General features: G+C 40.0%; 1 protein-coding gene across 1 annotated transcript in view; it reads left to right on the top strand.

Annotated features, from left to right (window-relative positions):
* VAT1L (vesicle amine transport 1 like) overlaps positions 1 to 26,304 on the top strand; it is a 54,993-nt gene extending 28,689 nt beyond the window's left edge. The window contains exons 8-9 of the mRNA XM_002186961.7: positions 21,535 to 21,618; positions 23,458 to 26,304. Of these exons, the coding sequence (XP_002186997.5) occupies positions 21,535 to 21,618; positions 23,458 to 23,556 (183 nt within the window). The 3' untranslated portion in view covers positions 23,557 to 26,304. The remainder of the gene's footprint in view (positions 1 to 21,534; positions 21,619 to 23,457) is intronic.
* Positions 26,305 to 27,082: the final 778 nt, after the last annotated feature.

Genomic DNA, 27,082 nt, shown 5'->3' with positions numbered 1-27,082 from the left:
AATATACTGATGAGAGAATACTGTAATGGCAGTGAGATTTTCCATTTTACAGTGTTTCAAGTGGCAGTAATACAGAACTTACAGAAAGTTATTGGATTCCCATTTGTCCATTATGCAGTCTGTATTAATGCTGTCCAGTTGATTGTCAAATTATTTTATAGATAGAACTGCTTAGAAATTGTTAGATGGACTTAGTTTGATACTGTTCCTGTTGAGTCATGAAGGTTTGCCTCAGTGTCCATGAGATCATTCTAATTAGGATATAAACCCTTGAGGTGTCTCCTTTCTCTGCTTCAGGGCTGCATCCTAAGGCCATGAAGTCTGTGGAAGGATTCCTTTGTTTTAGGATAAGCATTGCCCTGCCTCTTCAGTGCAGGCTGCTTAAACAAATTTGCCAACTGACTGAAAAGAGGAACTTAGAAGTGACTCAGTTTTCTTCAGTGCATCAGATTACTGCTGGCACAAGGGAGCTCTGGATCCAGACTCTTGACTGCTGCTGTGGAGCAAAACTATTTGTATTGCTGTGTTAGCTGCTGCTGTTTGTTTGGGAAGGGTAATTTTAATCTCAAACTTACATCCATAAATCCCAGTAAAGCCAAGTCTTGTCTCAAGTAGGCAATTAGAACCACTTTATTGTGGAAAAGTAAGAAGGATTTAACTAAAAGAGACAGTAACAGAACCCACAGATACTTTAAAATGGAAATACAACTTGGGAATTGCTCATCATGAGATGAATGAAGTCATACAATAAATTAGCTGCTGGTGAGATATCTTGCTGCTTTGCAACTATTTGTTTATGCATTCAAGTGTTTAAAAGATGGGATGATTTGTAGTGGCACATGCTTAAAATGCTGCTCTGTAGCAAAAAGCTGATTGTCTAATAGGATTACATTTCATTACAAACACCAGAGTTTAAAACAGAATTTGTATTCAGCGAATATTTTTTGATCTTTTTAGTTGTTTCTTGGTTAGTGCCTATTTACCACTAGTCTTCATTCTGATTAATTTGTACTGTGCATTTATGCATTAGCATTCTCCTGAGGGTCTGTGAGTATTTGGTTTTACACAGTAATCAATTAGTAAGCAGGATGAAAACTGACAGTTCTCAGAAAAACCTAGTGTGTCGAATAAAAACACGCATGTTGCAGTTTTCTATTAAAATTCTCTGGTTTTCATCTCTTTATAGTTGCAAAAGAAAATTTATCTTCAAGGTAGATTGACACAGAAGTTAGATATGCCTTCTTTGGTGATTCACAGCAGCCAAAGTTAGCACTGAGCGTGTGTAAAACAAACCTCACAAATTCTTGCACAGGAACTGCCAGTCATGGTCAAAGTCATCAAAATATCTGGGGTGCCTTTCCCTTTACCTGCTTCTTTCAAAAGGGACTCTCAGCAGTCAGAAAATTTTCAGACTTGGGCATTTTGATCCATGTGGGTGATGAGTGAGATTATGGAAAAACATCCTGACTGCAGGTCTGTGCCATGTACCAAAGGATTCATTGCATTCCTCTCTCTCAAAGGATTTAAAGCAGTGCCCTGCTATGGGGCAGTAATGGTGTCAAAGGCTCCTGCTGCCTTAGGGTCAGTAAGAGTGAGGAGATACTGAAACCTCTGCGAGAGAGTTGTTACTTACTCTTGGAAGGTAAGAGGGCAATGTGACAGTGTGCTAAGAACTGGCTGGTACCACATGCAGGTCACCACTGTCATTGGTTTGTAGTGATAATGCAATAATGCCTTTAGCAGCACCTCACTTAGTGAATAGTCATGCAAAAGCCATAGCCCAGACCCAAGAATACACTGTGGCACTCAGCTGTGATCAAAATCAGTGGAATTGAGGCACTAAATATTACAGATCATGATATGACTATCAGAGAGCTCTAGTGACTGTGCCTTGTGGTCAGTCCATAGAATATTTTTAACTGGAAAGAGCCCTGCACCTTAATTTAGTTTGTAATGAACACTACACTGGGTCACTGGGGGTTTTTTGGGTGTATAATTATGAGAGGTCTTCCTGTAAGGTTTGTATTATTTTTCCTTTGTGTGCAAATTACACTGATAGATAATGCAGAGAACAGACATGTGAGAATAGCAACATATGAGAAAATGTGCCTTTTAAAGGAATTACTGTATCAGTATGTCTAGCTGTAAATATAGTTATTATCTAAGTGAGATTTCCTGCTCTTGAGGCCAGAGCTTTTCTCTGGTAATTTGCTAAGAAACCCAAGCTGTGTTTAAGAACCTGAAGCTAAAGGAATGCAGTGCAACTGATCACATTACAGTGACATTATAGAGAACCTGCTGATACAAAAATTTCCTGTAAAAGGCACATTTCGTCGTAGGTTGCTGTTCTCACACTCTTTGGTCTCTGCATTCACTATCAGTGTTGTTAGCAGGCAAAGAATAGGTACCCTACTTTAATATTACAGCTTTATTGAGTTACAATCCAGTGACAAGACCTGGATGAAGGAACATTTTCCATACAGAATTTATGGCATGTTTTGGGGAGAGCAGAGCAATCACAGTATGTCTGGTTTTAGCAGTGCTCCCTGGCTTCAAAAGATTCAGGTACTGTAAACCTGTGTTTTTCCAGTGAACTCATCCTCTCCTATCAATTACCATCTCAGTGCAGGCTGATAAATATCAGCAATATCATTATTTGAGAGCTGGGAGATGGGAAATCTCAAACCCATGATAGCAGAATAATAACAGTGGACCCCCTAAAGGAGAGATTTTAATTTCATCAAAATTATTTATGCATTTCTGTGATCTTGGCTTCAGGGCAAGTGAGACCCACAGAAAATTGACCCATTAGTTAGTTTTAATGTAGAAAGAGGGCAATCTAATAATACCAGATTGGGCTGGTATCTTGTTAGGAATACTAAAAACCATGCCAGGTCTACCTTTTTTTTTAATAGTTACAATGTCATGATAATGTGTGCAGGTTTTTTTGTCTTTCCTGCTTGATGAGAACATTCTCCAGCAGAACGAATTATGCCTTTTTTGAAGTCAAGGACTTTGTAGTGTTTATTCTTCAGGGTATACAAAATAACAGAGTACCAGAATAAAAGTGGAATTAAGTTTTTAATCAAAGTAATAACCCACTCTGAAATACAGAAAAGATTAATTTTTTCATAAGCATAGAACAATTTACTTTGCAGTCATATGGTGTCTAAGGAGGGAACTGCAGCTCATTCTGTGAAACCTCCCACGAGCTTGTCAGTGTGTCTGTGCTGTGATTGCTCCTCCAGCACCACAGAGCAGACTCTGCTTGTTTTGAGTATTTCTTTGACAGAACTTCTTTGCAGTTGTTCATGAGCAGCTTTCCTGATGGACAGGTGTTAACTCTGCAGATATCCTGTCCTCTGATACTGCCTTGAACTCTGTTCTTCCTGTGTGAGGATTCTGTTCCTCTGACTGGATGAAATAAATACTTGTAGTTCAAAGTAAATTTAAATGCTTTATCTGTTCATCACCATTGCTTCCTTGTATACACACGGGTCTAACACAAGCTTAATACAAGCTTTGTGCAGATATCAAAGCACACAAATGCAAGGATCTGTGTCTTGGTGATGTAACAGGTTTGAAAATGGAGATGTGGGGAAAGCAGACTGAGAACCAAAACTTGAATAATTCAGGGCAGCTTGATTCTGTGTTCACAAGCAAATTATACAGAGGCCAAATATCTTTCAAAAATATTTGAAAAAAAGACCATATCTTTCAAATGTAGGGAATCTCAGATTCATGGAAAGGTTTGGGATGAATGAGACCTTAAATCCCATCCAGTGCCACCCCTGCCATGGCAGGGACAGCTCCCACTGTCCCAGGCTGCTCCAGCCCCAGTGTCCAGCCTGGCCTTGGGCACTGCCAGGGATCCAGGGGCAGCCACAGCTGCTCTGGGCACCTGTGCCAGGGCCTGCCCACCCTGCCAGGGAACAATTCCTCATTCCCAACATCCCATCCAGCCCTGCCCTCTGCCACTGGGAGCCATTCCCTGTGCCCTGTCCCTCCAGCCCTTGTCCCCAGACCCTCTCCAGCTCTCTTGGAGCCCCTTTAAGCACTGGAAGAGGCTCTGAGGTCTCCCTGGAGCCTCCTCTTCTCCAGGCTAAGGGGAAAGCTATTCCACCTGAATTTTACCTTGCTAACATGAAATATAATGAACACAAGTTCTAAAAGAATGAAAATTGGTCCATGAGTAAGGTAATCTTTAACTTAGGCTTGGCAAAGATTTTTTCCCAAGATGCATATCTGAAATAAATATTAATTAAAACTCCAAATTATTTAGTTGCTGTATGCTTAGATGAATTAAATATACCTTGAAAGCACTGGAGATTAATTAGGTATTGCAATTTTTTTTCCCTCTAAAACATTTTGTATACCTGACTCTGGGATCTTTGCTGCTCTTGGGTGAATTATTAAGTTCCTACAAAGTGCCTATAAAATTTCATTTGCTTTTCTTGTGCATTTAATTCTGTTTAACAGGACTTCGTGTTACTTCATAATTCATTCTACCCTTCCTACCACTATTAGGAAGCAATGGCATAACCCAGTAGTCTTTTTAGATTCACACAATGTTGATGGCAATGGTTATGATTTTATTAAAAGCCTGGGATAGAAACAAGACAAGACTTTAATGTAAACATGGTGGCTCCGTACTAAGGCCTCAGATACATGACATTAACTGTGATTACCACAAAATCTGATTGAGTAATGAGCTGTTTTAGGAAACTCAGACTTGTTAAGTATGTAAGCAAAACTCAGTTCTTTTCAATTGCTATATATTATTCATAAATACAGTATGCAATTCAAGCAACATGAAAGGAATTAATTAGACCAGTAATTTATTTCTTCTCTATGCCTTCTAGTATTTTTTTACAGCCTCTGAAATTTAGCTTGTTTTATCTGGCCTGCCAGTTAAATACCTGTATTTAAACAACAACCTAGAGTCTTCAGAATGTTCCTTTATGCACAGTGAGAAACCCTGTGCTATAATAACCATTTAGTAGATGAATAACAAAAGAGATGGTGGATGTCATTACCTGCCTGGTGCCATGCAGCACAGTAGTGGAAAGATCATGGATCAGCCTGAAAATCTCTAATTGCCAGTTCTGGCCTCTCACTGCCACAGCCCTGGGCTGTGCCTCAGCATCTCCAGGAGCCTTTTGTGACTGAGTGCCTTAATGGGGGCTCTGATGCACTGAGGTGTGAGTTCTCCCTAAGGTCAGCGAGCTCTTTCCTTCCAGGAATGGTATTTTCTTGTTTTGGAATGAAGTGGCAAACACAAAAATGTGTTTTGGCAGTATTTCTGATGAGCATTGATCCTGGGCTCAGATTTGCTGTTGCAGAGGTTAGAAGCTGACCAGTCTGAGACTTAACCTCACCATTAACATAAATACAGCCTGCAGCTACAGCTCTTTCCTGAGCTACTTAGCAAGCACTCTGCTGAGAATTAATTAGTTATGGAGACACACAGGCAGAAAATACTTGGTGGAAGGCATGAGACACTGGAATTGAAAGTGCAGTGGTGAGTCATGGTTGTGTTTCTGGGGCAGGCCAGGCTGTCACTTCTGTTTGCCCCTGTGTGCCACAACAGATTCTGCAGCTGCAGGGAAAGGGGAATAACAAGTAGATTTGGTTCCTGATGGATAGTGCAAGGGCAGGGGGAAATAGGCAGGAAAATAATATAGGAAGAAAATATATATATAAGAAAATATATTCCTCTGAAGAAAAAGTGTTCACTATTAAAGATAAAGTAGTCACATGCTTCCAGTTAATTAAATTAGCAACAGGAGGCTATATGGGGAGAGCTGCTTTGCCATTTATTAGAAAAATAAGGACAAAGCTGTTATATTAAGCAAGGTGCTGATTAATTACTGTGAAGAAGCAGTATTTTACAGGAGTGGTCTGCCTTCTGAAATATATTAGCTGGCTTCTAAGTAATAAATTGGCACACATTCCTTATGTATGAAGCTGGTCTGGTGATGCTGCTCCCCTGCAAGGAAATAAATAGAGACCTGGTTAGGGAAAGCTTTACCGTGGACATCAGTGACACCAACACATGTGCATAGCCCCAGAAGGTAGAGTGTATTTCTTCTGTCTTTATTTTGTATATCTGGTTCTAACACAGTTGCTTTACACTTCATTTTTGCTGTCTGTGTCATGAAATGTAAGCACTTCTCAAGAGAGAGGAAAACAGAGTGTCATGGGATCATTTTCCTATCCAAAAACAATTTCTACACTCTTCCTGAAGTATCAGAGAACAAAAGCTACTTGCTTTTATACCTTGTGATTCAAGTGTGCTTCAGTCCATTCCTTTTTATTTCTACCTGATAATGCAAGGAAATATCTGCCTGTCTTCTTCCAGTCTTGCATGTGGATAAGTGCCAATACATTATTGCACCCACCAGCAGAAATAGTTTTAAATTAATTCGAAGGGAAAGTTTACTGTGTCTCCTGCTCCACAGAACTGGTGGTACCACTGATTGGCAAGGAATTCTTCAGGGTTGGAACAATGAGTGTTTTCTGTCACTCAGACATAATCACTGGATGCTGTGAGTGAGACTCCCTAAAAACAGCAGGTACTAGAGGGAAAATATTAGAAACAAAGTTTTCAAAGCCACATTTCGATGCTCTTTCACTGTTGTGCTGGGCTCTGCTGGTGTGTGTAGTTGCAGCCACAGAGCCTGTGAACAGAACCTTGGATTTCCCTTTGTCAAAGCATTCCACTGGTGCTTTGTTAGTTGGGTGGTTTGGGAGGAAAGCTCTTGGTCGCTCAAGGTAGGCTGGCAGGGAGTGCTAATGTGAGAAATTCAGCTTTTCTCTAGGGATAGCATGAACCAGAAATCTGAGGTTTGTGTTAACAGTTCCTCCTGGTTGTTTACATTCTCTGAGAAACTTCTTTTAGTCTGCGTTCAAATTAAAGAAAGACCTATTTTCACAGATGCTAAGGATTAAAAAAAAAACCAAACAGACAGAGAGATAGAAATAATAAAGTCTACTTGGTGATGTTGAGAGATTTGACATATACATCTGTATATGTGTGGCACAACAGAGAATACAAATAATTTGGATTCCTCCTGCCTTTGAAATATTTCCATTTTCAGACTGATGCTTTTGGATTAGATTTGGCCTCTTGATTTGGGGGAAAAAAACCAAAAACCAAAAAAAAAAAAAAAAACCCACAAAAAAAAAACCAGACTGATTTTTTGTTTTGTTTTCCTGGCTATAATCTGTGAGTCTCTTACTTCATTAATCAACAAATGCCTGGAAATCCACTTAAGAAGTCAGTGAAAAGAATCAAAAGAGAAGTGGGAGATAAGAATAATGAAAATATCTCTATATATATTTAAATCTGATGGGTCCATTTTGTCTAAATGATTCTGCATAGGCAGCATCATCTCAGAAGCCATTTCTGTTGGCTGCCAGGGAGCAGAAAGGTTTACAGAGCAGAAGGAAAAGGGCAGCAGCTTTCGTACCCTGCTGCATTACTGTGGTGAGAAACAGCAGTAGAGGCTGTGCCTTGAGCATTTCTGCTGTGAATTCTAGCTCACATCTTTCTGCTTTGGGGAATATTGGGTACTTGGCCTATAAAGAGAGAACATTGACATAAGCTTTTAGCTGCAGTAGAAGGATGTTTAGATGTTAATAGATACTGAACTCTGGTACAGTAAATTAAATTAAATGGGCCTTTTTTTTTTGTTTTAGAAATGCCTTCCTAAGGCGAGCATTCTAACTCATTTCCTGGGATCAGCTTCTGGGTGTATCTATGTAACAGTGGCCAAAGAAAAAGTAAATTATTAGTTCCATCAGAAAAGCCAGTTCTGTCTCTCAGCAACTGATCATACTGATGACTAGTTTTGGCAGGCTGGTAGGCATTTTGGAAATCTCTTGAGCAGTAGCACAAAATTATTCTCCAGCATAGGTTTTGTGTCCTATTTCACACAACTTTGATAAGATCCAAAAAAAAGGCATAAAAAAATCAAAATTATCAAAATAACACTTCATTTTAGTGCCTAACAATTGTTAATCAAGATAATTGTTCTCACCTAATGATAATGTCTCATATATTCTTTTCAGTCATTTTAAACACAGATGAATTGTAAAAGCAAAATTACTCTTGGGCATAAAGAAATCTCTTAGCATAATGTAATCTAAATTTAATGTGATAATTGAGAGTTCTATGTGGTATTGCAGCTTAGTAATAGTTTTATTGCTGATTACAGATAATGATTTAAATTTACACCAAGGCCGAGAAGCAGATACACTGTTGATACTAAAAGACTCCTAAATATATATTAACCTGTTGGGAATGATTGAACCCAAAGGTATTTTGTAGGGGAAAAACTCTGTGTTATGAGCACTGACTTTGAGAAAACAATACTAAAAGGAAGCAATGCAATTTTTTCAAATGAGCACTGACTTTCCAGAGTTTTGATTGTACAGAAAATGACAGTTTGAGTGTCAAAGCTCAGCTTCGAAGGTGGTGTTACAGTGCACACATCTGAAAATGTTAGACCTGTAAGAAATGACACCTCACGCATCACAGGCAGCTCCAAACCTTTGTTTAAATGAATTCAGTTTAGTAGAATAAAGACTGTGTAAAAGTGAATTCCTGACCACCACCAAATATCCACAACCTTGAGAAGAACCAGGGGGCTTTTTCTGTTATATGCTGTGATTATATCCTGGGTAAAATAACTGAAAGATCCTGGACTCTCTGGAGCAAGAAGGGCATAACTTTTGAGTTCTTTAGCAGAAGTAACACAATCCTGTATCTTTCCCTTCAATCTGAAGAAAACACCCAGCATAATTCCTAGAGTTCCTGCAGTTAAACCTGCCTTAGCCTCCAGATAGCAAAATATGTGTTAGAAATGTGAGGTTCTGCCTATTTCCCTGCATTGCTGTGGCTCATGCACAAGCCTTTGGGGGCTGGGGTGCATCTACAGGTGCAAATTCCACAGAATTGGATGAGAAGCTGCCTGGGATGCATCAGGGATGTTCTGTCACACAGACACTTGTGCTTCAGCTCCCTGCTGCCAGTTCTTGCAGTCTGAGCTGGGTCAGGAGCATGGAGTGCTGAGCTGAATCAGTGCTCACACACCAGCATTAAACTTGTTGTAAATGAAATCAATTTTATAGCAGTCACACTGGTACAATGCTAATGGCAGGTTAAGGTCTTTAATATAGGCTTAGAATGAGACATTTTTTAACAGTGCCAGGAGAAATATTAAGTAATAAAACAAATAGGACTGCAATATATATTGTAAAACTGCCAACCAGCAAACAAGATAAATTCAAATACCTTTTATCTTGCCTGGATGAATTATTTCAATCTTGCTGTAAAGTGATGTAGCTCAAACTGAGGATAAGCACGAGTCATTCTGTCTATCATAACAGCTGTATTACAGTTTAATATAACAGAGGGTTCTGGTTTTGTTTAGTTTTAATGAAGTTACAGAGCGGCAGCCAATGGTAAGATCTGACTTGGAAAACTTTTTGAATGATCAAAAAATACTGTGATAACTTACAAAGAATTAGGTTTGCAATCCTCATGGCACTACTTTCTGGAACAAAAAAAAAAAATGACACAATGAAAGCAAAAGAGAAGTATTTTCTTATTTGTATAATTAGGGACCTTTGGTATTTACCTTGATGAGTTTCAAGAATTTACATAATTAGTTTACTGATTGGGGATGGATTTTACTGAAGATAATCCATTGTTACAATATAAAATGGAGATAGTTTACAAAGTCACAACATTAATGTGTTCTGCTAATCTGATCCCAGTAGGTGGATTTTTACATGAATCTTCTCAGACTTTAGAAATTAGAGTGTCAAGACTTTTTACTGATTACCATCTGGAAGACTGAATGTTTATTGTATTTTGTAATCATTAAGTTTAGTTCCCATGGTGTTGGAATAGCAATTCTGGAATAAAGCACAATTTCTGCTCTTTAGTAGTAATAAAGGAAGATTTAGAGTTCTTTGGAATAAGTATAATTTTCTCATTGTTTTAATAATGATTTTAATATCCCATATTGTGAAATAAGTAGCTCAAAATAGAACTTAAGGACAAGTCTGAGGAATATGTGATAGATGGTCTTTGGGTGAAAAATACTTGACTCCTTTGAATCCTTTAGAAAGTAAGATGCAAGGTTACAGGGGCTGAAGCCATGCTGGTCACAGGTTTTGTGCCTGACTTTCAAAAAAATTCACCTGCTCTTTGGGAAAAGTGCAGGACAAGGACATGTTTTCATGTTTCACATAGAAGAAATTAAGGAAAGTTAAAGGGAGAAAAAAGGAAAACTACTCTCATGCAGGTTGTGATGCTTGAAATGTGGCTTCAAAAGTGTTGATGAGAAATGCAAAAAAAAATTGTTGGTGCTGGTAAGAGATGGAAAAACCTCTGATAGACTGTAGAAATGAGTTTTGTGTGAAGCTCCAGTTATTGGATAGTGGTTCTAGTGAATCAGAGAACTGGAACAAGCATGACAGACAAATCAGGTGGAACTAATACAAACCATCAGCGTGGAGTGCTGGTAAAATAATAGGAGATACAAAAGAACATTGCTTTTGTAAAATTTTGCATCTTCCTTAAAGAAAGAAAATCCTCTCTAGTGAAGCACACACAATGAAATACCTTCTCTATATAAAATAAACTATTTTGTTGTGAATAGACAGAAATTTGAGTAAACAGATGCTGATGAAAGCTTGGGAAGCTGCAAGAAAGCAATCACCTGTGGAGTTCTGGTTTTGGTGTATCCAGAAGGGGCTTGGAAGGGCTTTTGTCTAAACATAAAATTAAAAAGAAATACCTTTTTTACACCATAGTAGAAAGGAATTGATAAAACAAATTATCTTATGCTTACAGACACAAGCCCAAAGGGCGTGTGTGGATCTGCATCACAAGGAGTTGAGAACCTCAGGGTTTCCTCCACTCCACTGTGCAGCTTCTGGGAGGGGCTGCTGGTTTGAGTGAGACAATAAAAGAAGCAGCACATGGAAGAGGCACTCGAGTTCTGTGGCATTCCTTACATTATTTGACCCCAATACTGGAAGCTGTAATAACCTGAACACTAAAGCAGGCATGTGCTGGCACACAGCAGTGTTCCTGTGGAGCTCCAGAAGGGCTGGAGGATTTTCACTTGTGTGGAGAGGGCTCTGCTGGAGTCCCACAGGGAGGTAACCAGGCAGCATTGCTGCTGCAAGGCTGCAGAGAGCTGCAGCACTGCCCTGCCACAGTCCAGGCACTGTAATTCAAAAGCAGAACAGCACCACAAAAAGCAGAGTGCTTAGGATCAGGTCTACATGTTCTGGGGGTGGAGGAGCAGGAGACTTTAGTGACACTCATAACTACTGGAGCTGAGGGCAAGACAACAAATAAGATCATCTTATGGCTGGTGCAGTTTTTCTCCAGATGATTTTTGAAGAGATCACAGGGCACCATTGCTGAGGGAAGAGTTTAAAAACTGATGGCATGAAGCCTGATAGTCAATAATAGCATAAGATGTCTTTTTTTTTTTAAACTGCATAGTGATGAATTTAATAAAGTTCATTTCCTGCCGTAATTTGTTATAGCAGATTGTAATGGAGTACAGGAATGCAGCAAACTGAGCATCATGTATTAATTCAATTTAGTAACAGAGTACAGAGGGTCTTTTTTCTCTGTGGCTGCCAAAATTCATTTGCAGTTAAAGGAATTTTCCTCTCCATAAGAGCTGTTGCTGCAGACCAGCAACTCTGAATACCCCAAGCTTCAGGGGTGTCTGGGGCACTCCTGTGTGCACACCTGGCTGCAAGCATTCATGCCAGAAAGGTGCCATGAAGGGGACCAGTTTTGAATCCTCTACTTCTGGCTCTGATGTGCTCAAAACCATTTTCCTAGCATTGGGACCATGCTTTTGTAATTTCTGTCATCAGTTCAAAAGTTCAGCCAGTCCCAGGGAGCCAGTGGCTCTCATGAATAAAGTAGGAGTTCTGGCTTTGTTGCTGCTCGAAAGAAATACGAGTGGAGGACCCTAAAGCTTCATCCTGACTCACATGATGTGTCTTCTCTCAAGCTCAAATGTGTCCCAAGGATTTCATCACCCAATTTCTACCCCACTTTTTATTCTGAAAGGAATAAGGTTAACAATTTCCTATAGTGATGCAGGAAAAATATTACTTTCTTCAAGATTATCTTAATAATAAGTGTTGCGGAGGAAAGTGCCAGTGTAAATCAAATTGAATGTTCATTCTGGCTCTGTGCGGGTTCTGAGATAATGCACAGTCACACAGAAATTCTATAGCACTTTGCTGCAATCAAAAGTTTGTCTTTAGCTGTCAGTGCTGAATGCCCCTGAGCTGTCCTAACCTCTGGAATTCCCTGTGTTGATGGATCAAATTTCAGGCTCTTCTTCTCCTTTATCATGTAGAAAAGCTCCCACCAAACTGATAATCTAGGCACTGCTCTTTAGTACTTCTAAATATTTAATTTGCTGTTGATTCTGCCTTTTTTTTCTGCTTTATCCCTGTTGACTCAGTAAGTAAAGGCTGGCAAGATTTGGCTCAGTTATTCTGTAATTACAAGGCTTTGAATCCCTTTTTCTTTGAATTTTACTGAGGCAAAACAAATACTCATTGACGTCAGCAGGAGCTTGTAGGAATAAGGCAGGAGTGAAAACAGCACAGTTCTGCAGCTGTAGCTCTCCATCCAGAAGATGTATCACTTAATAGGTATCTCCAGCAGCCAAGGGAGGATTCTCAGTTTGCCTGTAGCATCAGTTTTTATTCCTTTGACATTTTTCTCCATCTTGGGCCTGGTTTTAGTCTTGCTGCCATGGCAACATACAGAGAGGCTAAAAGATACTCCAGAGAAAAGGTCTCTCCTCGCTGACAGGCAGCAGAAGGGAACAGAGGCCATTGCTGCTGTTTGCAACTGCAAATAGCAGTGGAGGGATGAAAGAGATACAGAAAGTATTTTCTGTTTGCATGTGTGCTGGCAAAACCATTTGTGCAAAAGTTCAGTGTGACAGAGCATAAACAGTGGTGTTGGATAAAATCATTTCTGCTTTCAGATGGCTTCAAGCAGGACAGGACACGACATGATGTGACGTGACATGGAAACAGACTTCATGATCCAAGTTTTTCCTGTAGGAAAACTACTTTAACCAGCTCAAAATCATCGCTAGTGATACTAAATTTTTACATTTTCATTGTATCCATGTTTTCTCCATGCCCATGTAGGCGTTCATGAAAATTGGGCCCCAATACCCTGAGTTTGATGTGTCTTCTTACATATGCTCAGTGCTCAATTTCTGCATCTTAAGAGCTGGGTGAATTCACCACAGGCAGGAATAGAGCCTATTCAAAATCCTGTAAATATTATGCTGCTTTTCCATCTGCCACGCAAGCTGCTGCATACCCTCAGCCTCCAGGAGAACAGAGTCTGGGAGGTCTCTCAGAATTAATGGTGTAGGTGAGAAGGAGAATCCAGGCTGGCTGCAGATGTGGGTTTGCCACCTCCCATATACCCAGCTCCCACACAAACAGGTAATTGAAGGATTTTGTCACAGCAGATAAGGCAATTTAACACTAGAAGCACTTTTCTGCTGGCTATTCTGCCACACAGTGCAAGGAAAATATTCCTACCACGAATGCAGATCATTCCCAGGGAAGTGTGCTGTGCTGAATACAGGTAATTCCATTGCTCTCAAGGGAAATAATCCCTTACAGCAACGGATGGCTTTGTCCAAATAACTGTGTCTAGTAGGATAACTCTCACTAATGACACAGGAAAACATTTTTTCTACAAATCTTGTACAGAAAACAGCCTGAGAAAGAGAAGTATTGCAAACTCACTTAAAAAAAAAAAAAGAAAACAAAAAAGCTTTGGAAAAAACCCAGCATGTTTCCCACTGAAATATTACCCCACAGCATCCTATTGTATGAACATGAGAGAGACATTTCAAGATTATCAAAGAGAAAATATGCCAGCGATACAGCAGGACTAAACTTTGACAGATGCCTCTTTTGGGAGGAGAAGGGCAGCTGTGAGCAAAGGAGCCAGTGGCTGCTGGCCATGTGTGTGTCCTGGCTGCCCCGGGAGCCGTGGCTGTCCCCTCGCTGAGCCCAAGCCACCCCAACAGGGCTGGGGGCTGCAAAGGGACCTCAGCTCTGCTCAGTGCTTCCCCTGCCCTGGCAGCCTGGCAGGGTCTGCAGGGAGCAGAAATCACAGATTCCTTCAGAGCTGCCAGCAGGTTCAGGAGCTGCTGTCCTTGGTTCCTCGAGTTCCCTCCCTTCCACAGACCAGACAGACAAAATCCAGAAGACAGATGATGTGTTTTTTCTTTGCAGCGACTGCAGTGTTAGTTTTAAAAGCCATATATTCCAAAAACATGAAACAAAACTCTTCTCTTGGTCTGAGAAGTGCATCTGAAATTAGAATGCAGCTCACAATCCATATTAAAGACAACATAGCTTTGTAATAGAGCACAGCAGTGAGCCTGATAAAAATTATTTTGCTCTATAGCACTAATGAAAGCTATAGTATTAAAGCTTGGCTTATGTGGGATCTCAGCTAGAATCAACTGCAGTATGCATCTTTTTTTTCTTCATTACTGTCTAGAAATAATGCTTAAATAATTATTCTTGATATTATTGTTTGTAATTCTAATGGAGGTAGCTCTGGGCTCATTGAAATAGTGCCAGTTATGAGCAGCAACAGAACAGAGTCAGCCCTGGAATGAAAAATGGGCATGTTTTTAATTCAGCTTATTTTTTCATAAATGTGAAGGAGATTTGGATCATTACCTGTGACACTTGGGTTGCCAAAGTAACCTTGACTAGCCAGCTGATGTTTGCACAGCGCATGGCACTGTCACCATGGAGACCCTGCCCGTGTGATTTTGCAGGCATGATGCAGTTGCAGGCGTCTCAGAGAGGAATTAATTGTTGGTGAGCAATTCTCGTGCAGACAGCTCTGCCCTGGCAGACAGAGCCTGCACTCAAACTCCAGGGAAATCTTTCCTTTGTGTCTCAGCTGCACAGAGAGGAGCAGGGCAGGGTAACAGGAGGAGCTCTCTGGGCTGGCGTAAGGCAAACACTGAGTTCTCCCGATGGAAAGTTCATGCTCGGATTGGGAGGAGTGGTCAGAGAGTGCTGATCTGTGTAAAACCCATGCTTGAATGGTAATACTCATTTATAGAACATTTGTTTGAGTGATTGAAGGCTATGGAACATTCCTGATATTCCTTTATTAACTGAGGCTTTTTTCTCCTCCCAGTACCTGCTCTCCCTCATTCATGTGTGACCTAGTGATGTCAGGGAAATTACACCAGTGGGGCAGGGGCTGAAATCTGTCTGTATAGACAGGATATTCCAAATTCTCCTCCAAAAGTACCTGTTATGCTGTGCTTTCCATTCTGACCTCTGATGAACCTCACAATGGGACTGTGAAGTGGATTTTGGATCTGTTTTCCACAATACCAAACCAAAGACCAAACAAACGTTTTGATAAGAGATACATTTCTGTTTCTGATGGTTAAGTAGGTTAAAGGGTGCTCCCTCCTTCCTCCCCATATTCTTTGGAGAACAGAAGTCAGCCAGCCTCAAGATAAAGTAATTTTGCTGAGGTGAAATGCTTTGTTCCACCTCTTTTGTTTAATTATGAATGGGCTGGATGACGACAGATGGTCAAAAGGTGCTGTTGCTATTTCTGGGTGCTACAGCTGTGATGAGCAGGCTGCAGTAGGATCAGCAGGGTTCTGTAGACATGACATACATCCCTCAAGGAGACACAGTCCCGGCTTCAGGAGCTGCCCAAGAGCCAGCATGTGAATGGGTGAGCCAGGAGAACACTGTCACTGGGTTTGAGGCATGCAGTGACATTGACATTTGGGGAACTGCTGTAAAAGAATCACTGGAGCACCAGCTTGGGAGATGTCGGTGTTGGACACTCTCTTGCATGAAAAAACCCACAAAAAATTGATGTTTAAAAATAATACTGGGCAGAAGTGCTCAGAGGAGGGGGTGTGGGCAGAAGGGACTTGGGTTGGTGGCCAGATGCAGGGAGTAAATGTTGTTCCTTTTGTTTTTGCTTTTGGTCTGAAGAATCAGCTGAAGGATTAAAGCAAGGGTGATGTGCTGCACACATCAGCCCAGCTTAAAATTTATGAGGGGATTTTTTCATGGCTAGAGGGTCACAGTCATGACATGCTGGAAGGCTTGGACATTTTCAGTGTGTAAGAAGAGAATGAAAGGTGATTCTTTGAGATGTATAAAAATAAACAGTAATCTTGAACCTAAAGGTCTGGAACTAATGAGAGGGAAAATTGCAATTGTAGATCATTACCTAAACTGATGCTTTGCTTCACTGTGCCAATCTGGTACTGAGGGATGTTTCCTTTGGGTACTGATAACCTTTTTGACAGCTCATGATGGTACAGTGTTAGAATTACTGGAGAATTTTACAGATTACACTGAGATAATTGAATTAATATCACTCCTGGTTTGGTTTAAATTTGTAATTTTGGCATAAGATTCTTTAGCCTTTCATACCATGGCCTGATTTATCAAAAAGGGGAGTGCAGGATTCCTTTAATAAGTAGAAATCCTTTCAAATACCTCAGGGAAAAAAACTGTCATCAGAGGGCCCCAAGAAAAGAAAGGACAAAATCCTCTGTCACCATCCAATAAACCTGCCTTAGCTGACAGTGAAGGGGTAAAGAAGTTGTCTACAAAAATGGAACTGTAAGCTGTAGATGGGAGTTTGTGCAACAGGCTGCATCCAACCTCATGCAGCTAAAGAATATCCCCTCTTCTCCTGCACCAGTGTCTTTCAATGGCTTTTTTTTTTCCTCAAGTAAGTGTAGAATGTCACTAAAAAACAAATCAATAAAATTAATCACATTACTGAGCTAAACAGGTTCATGTAGGATGATGAAAACATTGTGTTGTGACATTTCCACTAGGAAGCTTTTCCATGGCGTGTTGCCTTCGTTGTTTCTCCCTCCTAAACCCCACATTTCTGACATGGGCCTGGAGCCCCCAGTGTGTTATGCTGGCAAGGTGAGTGGTTTCATGATTCAGCTTCCCAGTCTCTTTTATTTTACTCCCGAGACTGGTTCCTTGTAAGAGCCAAATACAGAAATGGATCATTATGTTTAAAATAATATCCGAAGGCTTGAAAATAGCATCCATTTCTTAGGTAGGCTGCATTTCTCTTTCACACTGCGAAATGGTGCAGCAGATAATTAGTAATACATTTTCCATTTAAATTTCCCTGTATTTATAAAGCAGCAGACTGCTCTTGCTATGTTCTAGAAGCAAAATGAAGTTCCAGAGCCAACGAATTTATGAATATGTCAGTAGAGATTACTGTTGGCTCTTCATTTTGAATGCAAGCAGCCAATGAATTAGTTTGGTAGTAAAATGGGTAAGTGGCTTGACTATAGCAATACAGAGTTGGAGCATAATTGTTTGTTTCAGGCATGTATTATTTAGAGAGGATCAGACTTGCGCCCAGAAAAGTGTCTCTATTCAGGAACTTTCCAAAGGAAAAGGAACCAGGACAGCAAAAGTCCTGGTCCTGAAATTAAAGACTTAAGATGAAAAGCCAGTCAAGAAATCTGTCCCAGTTACTGATTTCACCCGGGGAAAGCTAAAAACAAACAAGAAAAACCCAAGGCGAACATAGGGATGAAAGGAGAATTAAGGTAGGTGTATAATATGTATTTTAGAGGGAAAAAAAAGAGTCTTTTAGTTGATTTTAAATTGACTGGTTTTACACCATGACATCAAAAGCTGTGGAAAAGCAAAGTAATCATAAGCTGGCTGCAAATATCCAAATACAATGCCAGCATGTGATATTAGTTGTTCTGTTTGGAATACACCTTGGTTTTCATTGTTTTAGCATTGCAGATACTGTTTGAGTAAAAATTGTGCAGTGCCTGCTATTTTTAATTTCAATACAAAAATCTTTTTGTCTGGTCTGAGTGGTTACAGGTTATAATAATATGCTTAATTTGGAGCTTTTTAAACCTGTATTTCTCAAAGAGAAGTGCATTGCAAATCAGTCAGAAGCACTGACAGAGATTTCATTAAATTTCTCTAAATCATTTGTGGGTATATTGTGATTCCTGAAAGCTGGTTTCTTACTTGCTATACAAGTGCTTCACTATCTGCTATTATTAGTATTTTACTATGTAGAAGGAAGAAATTGACATAATTATTATTCTCTTTTTTCTATGCAAGCTTGTATTTTACTTTAAAGGAAAATTGCTATCAGCTCACTAAAGACAGAATAACTACAATAAAATCATACCATGCTCCCAGTGCATGCACAGGTGCTGTGTTCAGTAGTGGAAAATAGTTTATGACTGTTACTGTACAGGATTCACTTTTGTTTTTAATGAAATAGAAACTTTACAAATCATTAACTAAAGAGAAATTGAAATATGGGTTTTCTTGAGAGATACTGTATCAGTTCAGTGCATCATTGCTGCCAGTGGTCCACTAATGTGTAATAGTTCTGATTCCATTGCAGAGCTTTGACAGAAATTGTGTCGATCTAGGGGTCCCAAGGCTAAAATCTGTAGTTTGGCACTAGTTGAGACACTGACCCTCTCAGGGCTGAGCCATACTGAAAACAAACACAGAACAATGGAATTTTGTCCTTTATTCCAGCGGAAACTCTTCATATCAGTAAACACCTCTTTGCACTGTTTCCAATCCAAGAACCCTCTGATGATGATACTGCACAAGAATAATTTCAATTAACTCATCCACATAAAATAAAGTAAAATCCTTTTACTTGGCTTTAAGCTGACAAATGCAAATAGCAACCAATATGGAATAATTGGTGAAAAGGGATTTAAGGATTCTTCCTACAGAGTGCTGTAAGAAGAGGGAAACCCTTTTGATTCTTTCTGCTAGAAGGGATGTTTATTTTGAATCAAACTTCGACCACTTCAGGGAACCTCCAGTAAATTCCAGAATTTCTGCCTACCTCCCTGTACAACCAATTAAGCCTGGGTCTGGTTTTAACCAAGTACAGAGGGATGCACTGTCTTCATTAGGAATATGCAAACACTGAGGCACAAACTCACAGAAGCGCCTCCCTCTCTGAAAGGCACAGAAAAAACGAAAAGTTTCCATATAGTCTGTGCAGAACAACGTAGCCATACTTGCACAGCAAAGAAGGTTTTTAATCCTCTCTGTCCCCGGTAGGAGAAGAGGGAATGGTTTTAATAGGCACCTTGGGAAACAAGTAGTTGCAGTCTTGGTTGAACAAGTGGACTGTTAGCAGCCATAAACATAAAATTAGTAAATTCTAAAATAGCTCATGGTCTCTTGACTCAGACATCGTGTGCTGAATGGCATTGCACTAGGACAGAATTGGACTGGCTGGGTAGGTAAGTTGCAAATAACACTAAAAGGCACAGATGTTGTATCAGCTTTTCAAATTCTTGTCAATGTTTTTATATATTTTAATAGCTCCATCTGGATTCCATAGCCACTATTATTTTTACAAGCTTTATTGTTCCCTCTGCCTGCTGTTTGCATTTGCAAGTTACTTACAAGTGTCTTGGAAACAACTCCTGAACCTTTCTCCAGGGGCTAATATTTGATATTGTATATGTGAAAAAAGCAGGGAAGGCACATTTTCTCAAATTTGCCTTGCTAAATACGATATGGTACAAATTAAAATAAATGTTGCATGCCCTGCTTTCCACATGATGTTCTGGTTATAAATTTCAGTGGATGGGCAAGTGTGTTTGCTGATTTCTCCAATTCTGTTATTTATGCTATGCTGTAACCTCCTAAAAGCATGATTTGGGTAATAACAGACATAAAAATTATGCAGCTGCTGCTTCTCCAGCATCATGGTTGGATAAAGGAATATTATCCACAGGGCAGAGCTCATCTGACAGGATACTTGAGTGTTGTTTATGCTCTAAGGTAGCTTCATAAAAGGTATTGTGATTTTGTGGACTACACTTGAGGTCAGCCTACTATCCAGTGGGATTCATAAGATTGTGTTTTCTGAGGTGAATTTATAATAATGCCCTAAATTAGAAACCCATTGTGTTTGCGGTGCAATTTTTCTTTTGTTCTAATAGAATTTTTCTTAAGTCTGGTATTTAATAACTGAGGGAACACCTCTGTACGATTCAGGGAGTAATTCTGAGTTCACTGCAGTTCAGCTTCCTAAAGCTGACAGATGGGAAAGACATTTTGTGCTGTGACCAGCATCCATTCAATTTAATTGGAAGTTGAATGCTGTATACTCTTTAAAAATCACATAGCTCCTTCTGTATCAGACATTCGGGGAATATTCTGGGGGCCTGGACCCCAATTCAGGCTTTTAAATGTACTGTGGGACCCATCAGGTCCCAGCTCAGCATTTTCTTTCAAACACATTTGCCATTATTCTTAAAATATTCAATAGGACTATGTCACAGGTGCTAAATCCTATTAACATAAAACTCATTTTTGTCTCAGCTGATCCTGTTACGCTGGGAAAGAGCAGCATGATGAGGATATGGAACAGCCTTTATGGGCACATTTTCAGTTCCTGAAGTTTCCCATGGTGAAAGTGAAGAAACTCTTGACATCTTCCAATTTTTTAGTGATTTATAGAACCATAGATTGGAAGAGACCTTAAAGCTCATATCATTCCAACCCCCTGCCATGGCAGGGACACCTTCCACTGTCCCAGGCTGCTCCAAGCCCCATCCAGCCTGGCCTTGGGCACTGCCAGGGATCCAGGGGCAGCCACAGCTGCTCTGGGCACCTGTGCCAGTGACTCAACAGTGGTCTGTATGCTGCACATTAAACATTCAGTGCAATACACTCACATACAAATTCAGTTTATCAACAGTGAGCTCTCCTGAGTTGTGAAACTTCATACATCAAAATAAGCTTCTCTCCAGTGCACTTGTAAGAAGAGGTTCTTGTGCCTTTCTCACATGCACTAATTGCAGCCAGCTGTTAAACAGATGGTTTTGGTGGTATTGTAGGACACCAATTATTTAACATTTTTTATTTTAAAAATAAGGGAATAAAGTAAGACACACAGTATTGCATTAATCCTGGCCATACCCTGGGCATGGCATTTCCTCTGTGGTAACCCATAAGAAATTGAAAAATATCTTAGGTCAATTAGAAAAATGTATCATACTTTCAGCAAAAGTAGGATGTCTTGATAAATATTCTGCAAAGATGGAATGCAGTGAACAGCCTTTTAGAATTACCTCCCTGAGCCTGTATTTCTCCCTGCACCTCAGCTATCCATCACTTTGGTTCTGCATTAATCTTATGGATGTGTTTTGCTATTCAGAGGCTGTCCTCAGGACTCACATCCCATTTGGCAAGCACAATGCAAATGCCAGGCCTTACAAATTCACTAAAAAATGTTTAATTCTCAGTCTTTGCTCAAGCAGCTCTTTGAGTGACCTTGCACAGAGCATGCCTTAAACGTTTTGCTGGCTTTTGAAGGGAAGGACTCAGGGTTCTCCTAGGGTGTGGCTGAAAATTACCAAGTGATCTTTCTTTCAGGTAAAGGAGGCCATGCAGAGAATCCATGACCGAGGAAATATAGGAAAACTCATTCTGGATGTGGAGAAAGCACCCACTCCCCTGGTGAGTGCAAAGCACAGACATGATGTACAGCCAGGCATGGTGCACACTTCTGGACACATGTCCCTCCCTTGCAGTGATTTTTTGACACTGATTGCTTCTAAATCTGTGGCACCCAAATACCACCAGTAACCATAATTTCTGTATTTAGCCCAAGTGAAATGTACTTCCTGAAGTGCCAGCAGTTACTTCTCTAACTGAATCACTATCTGCTTCTCCAAAAATGTGCCAGCAAGTGTTGGATTGGGGTAAAACTGCCACGTGTCTTTCTGCCCTTGTGATGAAAACAGACTTTTCTCAAACTAAAAAATTCCTCTATTAATAGGTGGATTGAACAGGAAAACACCCAGTCAATATTGCTGCAGTGTGCAAACATAAAAGTGCTTTCTGATTCTCATACTAAAGTTAAAGTATACTTTTGGTAGGAATTTAGTTTACTGGTTTATGTAATATATGAAGTATAACACGTAAATATTTTCAGAAATATCCAGAAGGAAGATAGTAGTGATGGAGTTCTGGTCCACTAGATTTGGGGCACTTAGGATGGTACAGAAACCTTTCAGAGAGCAGTGGTAAAGGAAAGCCAGGCTCACTCCTGAGCATTTGCTGATGGTGTAGGAAAGAGCAGTAAAAAAGGTAATGCAAACCTGACTTTAAATCAATACTGATGTATGAAGTTTGCTTTCAGATCTGAGAAACCTCCTGTTTCAAAAGAAAGGAAAAGAAAAGAACCTGGACTTAAGAGTTAAGCTCTTACTCACTCTAGAAGTGCCCCCCAGTCTCATACAAACTCTCTGCAAGGAAAAGGAAGGCTTTGAGGACCTCACATGTGGAACAATACACTTGCATGAAAGGGTGTTAACTCAAAAATATGGGTGACTTCATAGCAATGTTTTTTCTGCATTAAAATCAGGTTGTGTTTGAGATTTTTATTTCCACCAGAGGCTAATAATCAATCAGGGAAGGAACATCATTGCATTTCTCTTTAAAAAGTAAATTGATCCCTTCCTTGTTTGGTTTTGAAGCAGTTATAAGCTATTACAAGAATCTTGTGTCCTGAGAGAGGTAATGTGGGTGTATAAGAGAATCCAGTCACACTAATGTGTGCTGTTAAACACTACCCCCATCCAGTGAGCCAGACTCTTGTGCCTCCACAGACCTGTCACATTGACAGGGTGAAGTGCTGGAGTGTCCTGCACCTTTACACAACTTGTAATAAATATTTCCACGTAAAAAAACCCACAGTGTACTCCTTAAATGCTGTTCTGAACTACAGATTCCTGCAATTGCCTAGTGCCTGTGCAGGCATCTTCAGTAAAATATGAAAATTTGTATGATCTGGGATCTGCACTCTGTTGTGGGTCTGTCCTTCCAGCATTTACATATCCACTGCTCCGTAAAGTTTAACTGGGTTTTTAATATATAAAAGAAAGGAAATTGCTCCCTAAGTTTTCACACTGTGGCTTAGATGGGGCCATCCATTAGAGCAGGTACAGGAGTTGTAACCCAGAGGTCCCACGTTCTGTAAACTCCCTACACAGCTGTGTTTCCTTACTATCAGTTTACTCCAAGTGCACAGAGCAGAGTCCTCGTGTGCAGCTGTCCTACAAACAGCCTTCTGTTAGGAAATGGAGCTGTGAGCCGTGGGGGAGCAGCTTGCAGGCTTAGCTGGAAGTGGTGCAGAGCCAGCAGAGGCTGTGCACAGCCAGAATGTTTATTTTCGTGTGGCAGCCCTGTCTTCTTGAGTTTCCAAAGTGGCTTTATCCAGTGAACCAAACTGAAATGAGGAGGAATCAAAGGGTGGGGAAGGAGCTCTGATGTCCTTGATCTCTCATGGTGCAGATGGCCAACGACAGCACGGAGACGAGCGAGGCTGGGGAGGAGGAGGAGGACCACGAAGGCGACAACGAGAACAAGGAGCGCATGCCCTTCATCCAGTAGCAGCCAGAGGCGGGGAGGCAGGAGGAGCCGAGGTGGAGAAGGGAACAAGACTGGGAAATCTCTTCTGTGCATCAGTGAACAAATGCTGTAGTACAGTGTGTGTTGTATTTGTTTGCAGTCAGCTGAGCTATGAGCTGTTGATCATTGTTGTTTTGAACTCAAGTGCCATTCTCATCCAGTGCAGTATTATGACATTTCTGTGTAATACCCAGTTTCCCTGTAGGAGTCCCATGGATTTTTCTGTTCTTGTTTGAAAGCCTTATTAACTTACTGTGTAATTTTAGATGGGCATCTTTCTCATGCAAATTCCAACATCTTGCATAAAGTTATTTGGGAGGTTTGGGCTTTTTTTGTAAGTTGGAAACAGTAAAAAAAAAAATCCCTACTTGCTGTCTGAAAGATTCTAGTAACTGGACGGATAATTTTCTGTTACTGGATTTTCAGTGTTAAAATAGTTTTCCTTTAATGAACCACAAATAAAAGTTGCAACAAAGTTTACTTTTTATTTTCCTCAGTCATACTTCATCATTTCACAAGCAATCCTCTCTTCATTTTCAAAAGTACCTCATCCAGAGTCAATAGAATCTGAAATTGTGCAAGAAACCATTAATTGAAAGGCTTTGATCAACACCTTCTGTTAAGGACATATTGATTCATATGTCAAATTCAAACCAATTTTAAATTTTGTTTTTAAATTGCATTGGTAAGGATCACTTGTCAGGATGTGGAAAGAAATTTGGTGATAGAGTTTACTGCTCTGAAATTGTTAATGTGTGGTTAACTGTCAGGCTGGAGCTGAACTCCTGCAGAAGTTAACCCTGTAAAAAATGAGGTTTAGGCCTTAATCCCACCACAAATCATGTACAGGGATAACTTCTATCTAGAATTGTTCTATCAAAAGCTCTGCTCCTTATGTACAGTTACATTTATAATTATTTACAGGATCAAGTATTCAAAGACCAGCTAGTCTTATCTACCTCCCACTAGTGGAAACTATATCTAAACATGAAAAAAAGTAAATATTTTTCAACGTCCTTCCCCTGTCTAAACAGCAGCTACTCAGGTCCTCAACTGTCTTGCTAAAACAGTTATTTTAAAATTACTGTGATCACGTACAGTAGAAATGCTGAAGGACTGGCAGAGACCTTGCATAATGCCTACAGCTTCAAATTAATATTAGTTTTTCCAAAAAATGTATTTACCCAGACATGACTAGTTGTTCACTCAAATCTACAAGTAGCATGTTATTATAGAAGTTAAAAAGTCAATACAGAAAAATGAAAAGTGAGGGCTTCTCAGGCTTTTCTCAGTGTGAGAGGACTTCTGGGTCTGGATGACTTTTATGTATGGTTTTAGAGGATTCTCATTAGGGTTTTTTTGGTTGGTTGGTTTTGCTGCCTGAGTATTAATGTTCATCTCTTTACACTGTACTCATGAAGTCGCTGTCAGATAATTGTGCAGATGGTTCATTCTGAAGGAGTTCCCCTTGGGTTGAACAAATTCAAAAATAACAGCAAGAAATAACTGTGGAGAAAAATGCCAAAAAGCTTTTGAACTATTGATCCAACCAGAACTTCATTTTTCTCTTCACTTCATTATAGTTGAGTTTATTTTCAAGCTGGACTTTCCTATACTTCCAGTGCCAGTTCAGGCCCAAATAGGGACTTCATCCACTGAAGAAAATATGTATTCAGTGAGACTTTTCTATTTATTTGGCTTACCAGTTGGACTTTTAAGAAGGGCCATTAGGTTTTCATGACTCATCAGCTGACAGCAGTAGGAAACATGCCCAATTTTGTTTTGCAGCTAGTGTAATGATGTTGTCCTGCAACAGACCTTAACATAACTAGGAATTTTGATTTGATGCCAAAGTGAGCAATATTGCTGGTGACCTTCGAGCTGGCAGTAAGTGGCATTCTCAAGGCCTTAAATTAGTAGGGCAAGCAGAATAGCAAACCCATTCTTCTGTTCTAAACCACAGTCTGGTGGGCTCTGCTTCTAAATTACCCTGCAAGACAAATATGGGTGATCTTGGTCATGGCCACAGACACCACAGGGACAACAATCACATAATTTTGGCTAGTTCTTTCTGGTTTTGTTAGCAAGGCAAAAAATACTCTTCATTCTAATTCATACCAATTTTAGGGCCATTTTCTGATCAGCAGAAAATCAGGTAATTGCAGTGAGTACAAAGGAATGCTACTGGAAGTGCCTGAGTGCAACGCAGCCGAGTGTGACCATCAGCCAGCTAAACTCTGCTCTGTGTTTTACTGGTATCAATACAGCATGGAGGGAGGTTGCTGCTGATATTGGTGGAGGTTTTTCAGGCACCCATTCTGGAAGCAGGATGTGTGCTAGCAGAATTTGGCCCACAAGCCCTAAGTACCTTTCAGGAGACCACAAGCAGTAGTGTCACGCTGGCAGGGGTGGAGGCTGTGCTGGTCAAACTGGTGAAGCCAAGGCTTGTCACTGACCAAGTCTTACTGTAGCAGAAATGAAGGGTTGTGATTACTACTGACAGTGTTGTTGAAACAACTCTGAGACAATTGGATAGCTTCTTCAAGTGAAACAAAGTATTTCTCAATTTGCCTTAAAGGAACTGTGAAAGCTTCTTTAACTTAAGCCTGATTGAAGTGAACTGAAACACTGTTTAATTGTATTTGTTGCTTTAGAGCTTTTGTTATATTGTGCCTACAAAGCAAATTATGTTTACACAAAAATATAAATAAAATGTTGAGCATAGCATTATCCTTGGTCTCTTATGTTTTATTCTAGTATTATGGCCACTTTTCAGGGAACTGACTTGGAACTGCTTAAGAGAAAAATGTGAGGGGGTCTTATTTTCCATTTTGGTCCCTGTAGGATATACAAATAATTTATTTTGACTATTACAGAGTAAATCGAGGTTATTAAAACTGCTCTGTGCTGCTTTACACACCATTAACAATGCAGACATAAATTTTGAATGTCACAGTCTTAAGAAATTCAGAACATTATACGGACATGTTTTACTAAGTGTTTAAGGAAGTGTATTTTGATACAAAGAGAAACTAGGACTTAGACTGCCACAAAAGTTATCCTCAGAGAGATAGCTCCTTTCAGAAATTAGAACTCCCTAAGGGAATAATCCTGATATAGAATCCAAAAGCAGTCATCACCAGATGAGCTTATAGAAAGCAGGAGGACATGACTGAGTTTTGAATCCCACTCTCCTGGGCCTTGGTTTCAACCCAGGGCTCCGTGTCTTTGGAAGAATTGGTGATGGTTACTGAGCCCCTACAGTCATCTCCAGCCTGTATTTGAGTACATGACTTTAAAGGTCTCTCTCCATCAGGGAAAGAAGTGAATGAACATCAGTTTAATATCTAAACAAAGAGGGAGTATTTGCTTTGGTTCATTTTAGCTATGCAGGACACATTCCAAAGCCTGTGATGTCCCTGGAAAATCTCACTTCAGTAGTTACCAAATCTGCTCTATAATCTCAAAGCTCATAGGAACAGTGCTGAGTATGAAAAGTAAATTTCTG

This window comes from Taeniopygia guttata, chromosome 11, assembly GCF_048771995.1.
Source record: "Taeniopygia guttata chromosome 11, bTaeGut7.mat, whole genome shotgun sequence".
Taxonomy (NCBI): domain Eukaryota; kingdom Metazoa; phylum Chordata; class Aves; order Passeriformes; family Estrildidae; genus Taeniopygia; species Taeniopygia guttata.
This window is presented reverse-complemented; position numbering and strand designations above follow the sequence as displayed.